The following is an 11,649-nucleotide window of genomic DNA, read 5'->3' as shown; positions in this document are numbered from 1 at the left end:
TAAAGTCGATGTTCTGTTCGAATTGTGACTGTTAAAGTCGAGTTTGTGAGTCAAACGAATTTAGTCCTGGTATCTATGATGAGTTTATTAGTTTATATATAGAGAATACATGTCGATTTCGAAATCTAACTTTTGTCCTTGAGTCCTCCCTAAATCCACCTCTGGTATCATGTTAGATGTAAATTTTTTTGTCTTTTGACATTGTAAATAATCTCATAATAGTAAGTTGACGCTACAGTTCTTTAAATGTACTTTTGTAACCCGAAAATCTATATTTCCCGCTGCAAATAACTTGTCAGTATGGGACATAACTCAATAAAATCTATTTTTAGAAAACATTGTTTATATATTTAACAACGCCATTTTAGACTATTTATAAGAAAGTGTCATATTTTTTTAAGGAGATCAAGACATAACAAAAACTACAAAGAAAACAGAATGGGGAGAGAAATTGGTGCTTGTGGAAGACTTGGACAAGTTGTTCTCGTTATTGTTAATATTATCTTTGGAGTAAGTAAAATAATAACATTGAAAAATATAAATGAAAAATAAGATAACAGTAATTTTCTTCAAGGATGTATTTTGTTACAGTGACTCCTGTTTAAAAATACACTTCCTGTAGTTATACACGAATGTTAATATGATTATGAATCATACTTTAATTTAAACTTCTATTTCAGATGTAGATATTTCATGTCTATTGTCATTTGTAATTTGAAGTAACTTTCCAGTTTTGTTTTATTTTTAAAAATACAAAACAGAAAAAAATATTCCTAACTTTAAGCTAAGTTGAATGAGCTGTTAAGGACTAAAGACTGCATTGAGGGGGGATGGACCTTTATCTGTTCTCTGGGATCGGTTGTTTTTAAGCTTGAGATCTAGGGATTGATCTTTTCAGGATCCTGAATTCTTTTTTTGAAATTTCAGGATGTCAGGATTTAAATTTCTTTTATTTCTGGACTTCAGGATTGTTTTTAAGCCAAGGATTTCTGGATCAGGACCTCATTGACCTTTTAAACTACTGAGGCCCCTCATGGGGGGGTCCTAGTAATCACATAATCACCATTTTTTTGCCAATATAATCACATAATCATTAAATATTTGCTTATCTTTAGTAATCAAATAATCATAAACTAAAAATACAGTCCTAGGTAATCAAATAATCATGAAATATTTGGCTTAATAATCAAATAATCATTAAAAAAAACGGCCAAGTAATCACATAATCAAAAACCCCATGAGGGCCCTCAACTACTAGCATTCACAATGTTCATTGATATGGACTGTAGTTCCACAGACATATTTATTCTGTAAACATTTTTGTGTGAAAAAAACTACAGATGTTTACAGCCTAAGTGCAGTAATACAGAAATATATGCAGCAAAGCTCCATTTCTTCTATTTATACTATACTTTTTTAATTATAAATCTATCTAGTATTGACAGTATAATTAATAATCAAAACTTTGTTTGCCTAATCCATCAATATATTGTGTTTTTGTTTTACAGCTTCTGGGATTGGCTATTTTAGTGGCTGGAGCACTTTTAAAGTTCAAAGAAAATTTGGTAAATGGTTATGTGAGTGATTTCCTCAGACAGATTCAGCTGCAGCATCTAGAAACAGACTTAGTTTCAGTGATATCTACAGTTGCCATAATATGTATCTGTGTGGGAGTGTTTGTTTTCTTATTGTCCATGTTTGGTTGTTGTGGGGCTTGCTGTCAGCAGAAGATTCTTCTAACAAGTGTAAGTAACCATATTCATTACAATTTACAAAGGTGCATGATGGGTAATTTATTCTTTGAAAATTGAAGGAATGGATATATAGTCATTAACTGAATGAGCTGATTTTAAGTATGCAAGTCTACTATAATGAGCTTCAAATTGAATTTATGGTTGATTCTGCTGGGCTTGGCTGAATTATTGCTGAAATAACGGGCTTTGGACTTTGAAAATTTCTAGTTGAGAGTTGTTTCATTGGCATTCAAATCATATCTTTTACCATATTTTTTTATGTTTACAGGTTTTAAAATTTCACTAAAAATAATATAGGAGATAACCAATAATAGACCTAAAGAGCAAATTTTTTTTTTGGATTATCATGATTATTCTTTTGAAAATCTTTACAAATTTTTCAGAAAGTTTAATAAATATATAGATATAGCATTACATTCAAACAGAGGGTGTATATTATTGATATACAACATTGTATTTCATAAAAGAGTTTGGAACTTAAAACTGAACTTTTGCCAAAACCATGAAAAGGAACATATGTTTGTCAGTTATTTCCTGAAAACTGAAGTGTATAAGTGGTATCTGAGTGCTGATTTCCTGCACTAGAAAAACAAAGTACTTGTCACTATATATTATATTGTTCATATCTACATAAAAAAACAAATTATACATACTATTATAAAAATATGTATAATATATACTCTATGGCAAACGATTTCAAACAGCTTTGACTTATAGTCAAATGAAGAAAAAATTCAACCATGTTCACAGTTTTGTACTATCATATAAGAAACATAGATAGTTTTATAATTAGACTTTCAAAACAAATGAATATCTTATCATACGACCTTACAAAAATAAAGTATTCCTTGTTTTTAAAAAAGACAATTACATTCTTATATTACCTTTCAAATTCTGCTTTGTGCAACTAACCTGTCTAACTTAAACCTCTTCCAAGATAACTCATGTTAATTACTTGGTCAAGTTTACGTTTTACATCTTGCTTTAAGAACAAAGCTCCCTGTCTTTCTTATTAACTGTGGGAATCTCTTATACTGAAACATGTATAGACCTACACTAATATTTTGTACCATAAAATGTATTTTATATTCGTATTGTACTATCACTTTTCTTTTCTTTTTCAGTATTCCATTGTGGTACTAATCATACTAGGAGCACAGATAGCAGCTGTTGTTTTAACATTCCAGTACAAAGATGAGGTAGGTCTTCACAGGATAACATTTTTCCTGTGCATTTTGATTATTGTATAAAAATTATTATTGAAAGTTATCAAATAAAGGCAACAGTAGTATACTGCTGTTCAATAGTCATAAATAGATATAAAAAGCAAAAAAACAAATCTGGGTCACAAACCAAAACCTAGGGAACAAAGTTGGGCGGTATTTACTACCCCTGGTATTTACAGAGTGGGCGGTATTTACTATCTCTGGTATTTACAGAGGGTATTTACTACCCCTGGTATTTACAGAGTGGGCAGTATTTACTACCCCTGGTATTTACAAATGTACAGAGTGGGCGGTATTTACTATCCCTGGTATTTACAGAGGATATTTACTGCCACTACAATACTCTCCAGCTCAACTTTATTAAATGTAATGAATGATTGTATTTAATGTATGTACATGTTTGTCTGGCAAGGTTCATCTCACCTTGACTTCATTTATTTGATTCATTGATCAGTTTCAGGTTTGCGGACATAATAGAAAATATGATAACTATATTTGCTGTATCAAATGATTTTTATGTGTACATGGTCGTTTTTCAGGATTCCTCTGTCCTTGACCTAATTTACATGGATCATTGATAGTGTAAATTTATGCGATACTTGTAGTAAAATCTTTATCTTGAAGTCTTTTCAACATAAATTCAATCATATCAGTAAAGTGGGTCAACCATTTTAGCGTACTGTTCAACTATATATATTACAATACTTAAATTTATAAAATACCATATTTTTTTTTTTCTATTTCAGTGGCAGGGATCTGTGAAATCTGAGATGAAAACTGTGATAAAAGATAAATATAATGGTGATAATGGAACAGATATCATTTCAATGGGAATTAATGCAGCTTTCATGGAGGTAACAGGTCAACTGAATTGTTACTGAAACCCTTGGATTAATAGCTAACTTCCTTGAAGGCAGCAAATTCATCTTCCAAACAAACTAACACAATGCATTTTAATACACTAAGTTTAAATTCAAATAGTTACACAGTAATACTATACTTTTCCTTATGTTATATCAGGAACATATATATTGTTAAGATTTTGAGGCTACCTAATTGCAGCCAATTTTATCATCAGATCAGTATTGATAAAGGCACAATACAGAAATTGACATGTGATAAAAACATACAATTATCCTAATAATCTCTGATAATATCAATAAAATGTCATTCAAATTAAGTTATAAAGTGATGCCAGTGTATCAAACTTGTAATGTTTCACTTAAAATTTGTTATAAGTGCATTCATTTCACCACAGAAGGGTACAGAATGCAAACAGAATTATAAAAATATGGGGCTGATTGCATTACCATATTCACAAAACAGTATAAAACACTTCACATCAAATAAATCACACCTACATATGTATTTTGGTCATTTTATTTGACAAAATATAACTTCTTTTATTGAGCAGTTCCGATTGGTTTTCAGTCAGACGCTACCAAAATCCAAAATCTTGTAAAGTCTAGTAATTTTGTCAATTCTATACTGAAAAAAAAAATCAGATTCATGTTACGTTAGAAGTTCTGTTCTTAGATATATACAGTTATTCTTCCACCTTTAAAATAATTTTGTCTGTTTTAGTTTGATTGCTGTGGAGTTGACAACTACAAGGATGTAGAGCTAGCTCCAGGCTGGATTAGAACTTATACCATTGACAATAAACAGGTGACATTCAAGGCTCCCTATTTCTGCTGTAAGAATGTCGGTACAGAAACACCAGTGGTTGATTCAGGACTTTTTAAATCAGTCAATCAAACTGAATGTGCTACAGATCCAACACCTGAAAATTCCAATTTCAAGATGGTAAAAAATATGGCATATATTTATGAATTATATTGTTTATTTAGCCTCTTTTTAAAAAAAATCAAGACAATAGTACTAGATTCATTAGCTTTACAACAGCATGTGTTTGGTCTGGCTGTGTCGTCCCAAAAAATCAGTAAAATTATTAAAAAAATAACGAATTTTCAAATGAAGATTGAATATAAAAATAAGGAGATGTGGTATGATTACCAATGAAACAACTATCCACCAGAGTTAAATATAATAGATATATTTAATTATCGGCCAAGATATCCCTTATTTCTGTCTACTAATCAATTCCCCTTTATCATACAAACATTTTTTAGTTCTGTGTTCTTTTTGTCCATAAATATGTTGGTTGTATTTACCAGTGTCACTCTATGAAACAAGTTAATTTTTTTAATTTCTATGTTTTTAGGGGATTTTTTTATAGGCATACTAGCTCCCTGGCATTTAAGACTCCAGCTATTTCCTAAATAGGCCAACAGGCCAAAAAACTGAAGAAGAATATTGAATTTCGAATATATTTTATTATTGCATAGGAAATTTCACATCGGAAAGTCCCTAATCCAATGGCAAAATCAATAGCTCAAACACTTCAAACGTTTGGATAACAACTGTCACGTTTCTGACTTGGTACAGGCATTTTCTTATGTAGTATCTAGATCTGAATATATACTATTAAGTCATTGATAAAAAAAATGTTGGCATTAATACTCTGATATATACAATTTAATTCTTCTAATTCCAGGGCTGTTTTAATGCTTTAGAGGACATTGTTATGAGATACAACGCCATCTATATTGGAGTGGGAATAGCTCTTATGCTGTTGGAGGTAAAACAAAATTATATTAGATATATGACTCATTATTATGCTTGAAAAAAAATATATATTATTAATGCTTAAAAAAAGACCATAGAAAAACAAAGGATAGTGGGTATCCAAAGGATAGTGGGTATCCATCCATGACTCAAAATCATACACAGAAAAAAGGCAAAGGAACAGGACTTTTATTGCTGTTCTTCATCTCAAAGTCTCAGTGATATGTTTTTCTGTTGTAAGTATAAAAAAGAAGATGTGGTATGGTTGCCAATGAGACAACTATCCACAAAAGACCAAAATGACACAGACATTAACAACTATAGGTCACTGTACGGCCTTCAACAATGAGCAAAGCCCATACCGCATAGTCAGCTATAATAGTGCCTGCTTTATGGAATAGAGTTTATGGTTTCTGTCACATTGACATGTATTCCTTATATTCTATCCATAAAGTACATCACAGGATTTCTAGAACTGTTTTGTGTGATGATTAAACGCTATGCACTGAGCATGAAATATAGTTAAAAATAGAAATATAAGTCTTCCCTAATAACTCCTGATTTAGAATAGATTTTGCATGATATTCTTATTCCGCCATTTTATTTTTTTAGCTATACTACTCTAAATAATACCCTAATGGACGGACTTACATGTATGATTTGGTTTGTAATGGGTTGATCAATAACCGAAAAAAAAGTTTTAAAAAAAATACCGAGACAACAATCACAAGTCAAAAAGTGATTAGTACAAATTAAACAGACTAACCATGAACAAAAGAGAAAAAAAATTATATGACAGAACTATCATCTGAAGACTTCTAAGAACACATACAAAAATAAAGGAACCTTGTCAATAGCTTGTGAAATCATGTGTGCCAGAAGGGCAAATAGTTCCTGCTTTATCGGCAACACCCATTGTGCTGCTAATACATACATGACAAGAATTAGAATTATTTTATTGCGATTGTAACGTTATTTTTTATCTATTTTATATTTTCTATTTTTAGATATTCTGTGTGATCTTTGCCTGTTTCATTTGTTGTAAAGGAAAAGAACCACAAGGAAAATATGTTTAAAGGAGAACTTTGTATTCCTGAAATTTTATATGAAGAAGAACTCAAGAATTGTAGTCTAGATCATTCCATTTTTTTTTTTTATTACAAGGTTTTAAAAAATTTATACATTTGGTACACAGCCATTTTATTATTCAAATGGTTCTTTACAATTTCTTTGGATAGACTATTAAGTTTTGAAATAGAAAAAAATAATTTGATACTAGAGCATTCAATAAAATTTGAGAGATTCTGGAAATCAGTAAATTATAAAAAAAAAAAGGGATTGATTTGCATTAGGTTTAAATTTCAAGATTTCTAGCTCCCTACATGGTTGCTAGGTTTTATATTTACATTATTAGCTCACCTGGCCCGAAGGGCCAAGTGAGCTTTTCTCATCACTTGGCGTCCGGCGTCCGGCGTCGTCCGTCGTCGTTAACTTTTACAAAAATCTTCTCCTCTGAAACAACTGGGCCAAATTTAACCAAACTTGGCCACAATCATCATTGGGGTATCTAGTCTAAAAAATGTGTTCGGTTACCCGGCCAACCAACCAAGATGGCCTCCATGGCTAAAAATAGAACATAGGGGTCAAATGCAGTTTTTGGCTTATAACTCTGAAACCGAAGCATTTAGAGCAAATCTGACATGGGGTTAAATTGTTTATTAAGTCAAGATCTATCTGCCCTGAAATTTTCAGACGAATTGGACAACCGGTTGTTGGGTTGCTGCCCCTGAATTGGCAATTTTAAGGAAATTTTGCCGTTATATGGTTATTATCTTGAATATTATTATAGATAGAGATAAACTGTAAACAGCAATAATGTTCAGCAAAGTAAGATCTACAAATAAGTCAAATGACTGAAATGGTCAGTTGACCCATATAGGAGTTATTGCCCTTTATAGTCAATTTTTAACCATTTTTCGTAAATCTTAATCTTTTACAAAAATCTTCTCCTCTGAAACTACTAGGCCAAATTTATCCAAACTTGGCCACAATTATCTTTGGGGTATCTAGTTTAAAAAATGTGTCCGGTGAACCGGCCAACCAACCAAGATGGCCGCCACGGCTAAAAATAGAACATAGGGGAAAAATGCAGTTTTTGGCTTATAACTTAAAAACCAAAGCATTTAGAGCAAATCTGACAATTGGTAAAATTGTTTATCAGGTCAAGATCTATTTACCCTGAAATTTTCAGATGAATCTGACAACCTGTTGTTGGGTTGCTGCCCCTGAATTGGTAATTTTAAGGAAATTTTACTGTTTTTGGTTATTATCTTGAAAATTCTTATAGATAGAAATAAACTGTAAATGGTCAGTTGACCCATATAGGAGTTATTGCCCTTTATAGTCAATTTTTAACCATTTTTCGTAAATCTACTAAGTAATCTTTTACAAAAATCTTCTCCTCTGAAACTGATGGGCCAAATTAATCCAAACTTATCCACAATCATCTTTGGGGTATTTAGTTTAAAAAATGTGTCCGATGACCCGGCCATCCAACCAAGATGGCCGCAATGGCTAAAAATAGAACACAGGGGTAAAATGCAGTTTTTGGCTTACAACTCATTTACCAAAGCGTTTAGAGCAAATCTGACAAGGGGTTAAATTGTTTATCAGGTCAAGATCTATCTGCCCCGAAATTTTCAGATGAATCGGACAACCCGTTGTTGGGTTGCTGCCCCTGAATTGGTAATTTTAAGGAAATTTTGCTGTTTTTGGTTATTGTCTTGAATATTATTATAGATAGAGATAAACTGTAAACTGCAATAATGTTCAGCAAAGTAAGATTAACAAATAAGTCAACATGACCGAAATGGTCAATTGACCCTCTAAGGAGTTATTGTCCTTTATAGTCAATTTTCAACAATTTTTATAAAATTTGTAAATTTTTACTAAAATTTTCCACTGAAACTACTGGGCCAAGTTCATAAAGATAGAGATAATTTTAAGCTGCAAGGATGTTCAGTAAAGTACGATGTACAAACACATCACCATCACCAAAATACAATTTTGTCATGAATCCATCTGCTTCCTTTGTTTGATAGTCACATAGACCAAGGTGAGCGACACAGGCTCTTTAGAGCCTCTAGTTATTGTCTCTGATTCAATTAAACATCAAATGGTGGATTTTAAAGTTTTTATCATAATGATGATTTTTAGAAAAAAAAAGTGAAAGCACAAATATACTGGCCTTGTCATTTTATTAATTATTGGCTGGCATTTTTTGAGAAACATTGTTTTGTACAATTTTTTGAGAAAGCATTTTTATAGGAGGCATTAATCAGTTTCTCTCACTTAAATTTAATGTGAAAAGCAAGTTCCGTTTTTGTTCTGAGATATAATTGTCTCCCTTGAAAAGTATTTGATTTCAATTGTTATTTACATAAAAAAAAAAGTGTAAACAATGGGTTATGTCCTATGGACACACATAGATCCTTGTATATATCTTTTTTTTTCATTCTTAAACAAACAACACACCATTTAATAATGTATGTTAACTCATTATCATAATTATGACTTATCTACTCATAAATTTTGTTATATGTTAAAGACCAATTAAACTAGATTGTTCTGCTTGTAAATTGTATTGAACATGCAAGATTTCATTGTGAACAGTTTGCTAGGTAACTAAGGCATTGTTTTCTACCAGTTTGCAGTTTGATTGTACATGTTGCTGAGTTGTACTGTATTGACAATGATTGAGATGTTCATGTGTTCACTGTAGATTTCTACACATTCTTTAATTCCTGATTTGTTTAATTTTATACAAATATGTATGAATTTTTATGTTTTTTTGTTTATTTGTGACCAAATATTTTATTGATGACAATGAAAGGCTGTGCTGTTTCAGAATCAAAACTAGTGTTTATAAATTCACTTCTAGATAAAATCACATTATTTGCGTAATATTCATTCTTTCATACAAGGTTGTTCACCAATAATGTCATTTCAGTAGATGATTTAAAAAATATTACCCAGAATGCTTTAGATTTTGAAACAGCCAATGAAAAGTTTTGTTTTCTAGCTGGTTTTATAAATGTTTATCCCATACTCATTACCAGTAACTTACTTACAAATGTGATGAATAACAGACTGAAGTTTTTTAATTATATTTTAATCATGTTGTAATTATTTTCAAATGTACAAATTCAATAATAATTCATCCATCTATTACAACTATGTGTCAATCTACAAGGGTATAGAAAGAGATTTATTTTAAATGTTTTTTCAGAAGGTTACAATTTAAGAAACAGCCTCAATTCATTTTTCATGAAATGGGAACAAAAAAATCACTCACAGCCGACCAAATTAGAATGTCATCTGGTAATGTTTCACATGACAGTACCAAAAGTCAGTATTTAGCTTTATGTATTTTCACAATTTTAAACCATGTTTTTGTTGTTAACAATTGTATTTTACACATGAAGTGTTAAATGTGTTGTTCAAGTTTTTATTTTTTTCATTTTCCATTAGCTATTAATTTTGGGCATCAGAACTTATATTTTTAGTTAACCTCCCCCAAAAAATATGCAGACACATTTAACCAGATTTTGATATTCTATTTTTCATAAGGGAGATAATTATTTTTTTTTGCCATTTATCCTTACAGATAATGGCTAATTATTTAAAAGCTGTCCTTTCAAACACATGTTACTGTACAAATAGAAGGAAACCTAAAGATAAAATGTTTGGTATTGCATATAAAAGCTTACAAAGGTTGTAAATTTTTAAGTTTATCTCCCAAAGTAATGAAAAGGTTTTTTTCTGATTGTTTATAACAGGCTATTATTTGAACTTGGAATTATTTTTAATTATGGAATTTGCTTGTTTTCTTGTTATTGAAATTTTTAATAAATTCCATGTTTATTGTGTACTGAAATGTTCTGTGCTGCGCACAACACTTTCTATAGCAAAGAAAATAGTATAGTTTCAATAGAATGTACTGTGCCGCACACAACACTATCTAACCAAAATACATTTTATGGAAAGTGTTATTAACCCCTCAAAAGATTATAATACCAAATAAACATGGAATTTATTAAAAATTTTAAACACAAGAAATTATGCAAATTCCATAATTAAAAATAATTCCAAGTTCAAATAATAGCCTGTTTTATTATAATTGTTAACATAACTGCAGATTTTTATACCTGTGGCAAAAGTAAAAGCATATTTTCATAGTTATTCCTATTGTAGTAAAAAAACAACAATTGATAAATTCTTCTTTCAAAATGAGAACATTATGATGAGTCTCAAAGGTACACAAATATTGCTGGTTTAAATGGTTTAGTCCAAGAACTCACAAAACTAACATAAACAGCCATTTATGATGGTTAATTGTTTTTGTTAAATAGAAAATATAGTTTGTTTTAGATTTTAATCATAAATGTTTTGATACTAACTAATATGGTAAAATGGCCCAAATGGTTAAAATTAACAGATTTTGTTTATTGGTGGTAAGAAATTAATTTAATATTGCTAATTTCATGTCTTTATGATTGTAATATTAACCTGCATTCAAGGCTACAGTAAATATATCCATCTTTTTTTACTTTATTTTACTTTTGCTTAAGACCAGACTATTTTTTCCCCACCAAATTTTTGATTATTCAGTGGAAAGTTGAACTTTGATAGTCAATTGATAAGCAACTGTTAGAAAAAATTGTAAATTGAAAATGGAATCAGTTTTAATAATTGAAACATTGCATCATATCAATATTTTGGGCATACAATACTGTAGTTATTGCATTAGAATATTTTGGTTAGAGATTACTATTTTTCTTATCCTGTTTAAAATAGCTTTCATATAGTGCACACAAACCATAGCTTAACAAACTGAAAAATAGAATGTAAAAGTATATAATTCCAGAAATTTTATGTGGAAGGGCATCAATTGAATGTTCTCTATTGTACAAATATTCTTATGTTGGTTTGTAGTCTGCTAGATGCCATAGATTTACTTGTTACATTGTATTTTTTAGTTT

At 30.3% G+C, this 11,649-nt stretch overlaps 1 protein-coding gene across 1 annotated transcript; it reads left to right on the top strand.

The window, feature by feature from the left end:
* Positions 1–329: 329 nt before the first annotated feature.
* LOC143069188 (tetraspanin-18-like) lies at positions 330–7,021 on the top strand. Its single transcript, XM_076243694.1, has 7 exons — positions 330–510; positions 1,509–1,745; positions 2,879–2,953; positions 3,727–3,834; positions 4,565–4,786; positions 5,538–5,621; positions 6,616–7,021. The coding sequence occupies exons 1-7, from the start codon at positions 439–441 to the stop codon at positions 6,682–6,684; spliced, it is 867 nt and encodes a 288-aa protein (XP_076099809.1). The 5' UTR covers positions 330–438; the 3' UTR covers positions 6,685–7,021.
* The last annotated feature ends 4,628 nt before the right edge of the window (positions 7,022–11,649 follow it).

Source organism: Mytilus galloprovincialis, chromosome 3, assembly GCF_965363235.1.
Source record: "Mytilus galloprovincialis chromosome 3, xbMytGall1.hap1.1, whole genome shotgun sequence".
Classification (NCBI taxonomy): Eukaryota; Metazoa; Mollusca; class Bivalvia; order Mytilida; family Mytilidae; genus Mytilus; species Mytilus galloprovincialis.
This window is presented reverse-complemented; position numbering and strand designations above follow the sequence as displayed.

Coding starts and splice junctions, on each gene's coding strand:
- LOC143069188 (XM_076243694.1), top strand. CDS start 439: ATGGGGAGAGAAATTGGTGCTTGTGGAAGACTTGGACAAGTTGTTCTC. Junction 3,835..4,564: donor TTAATGCAGCTTTCATGGAG/GTAACAGGTCAA, acceptor TGTCTGTTTTAG/TTTGATTGCTGTGGAGTTGA. Junction 5,622..6,615: donor TAGCTCTTATGCTGTTGGAG/GTAAAACAAAAT, acceptor TTCTATTTTTAG/ATATTCTGTGTGATCTTTGC.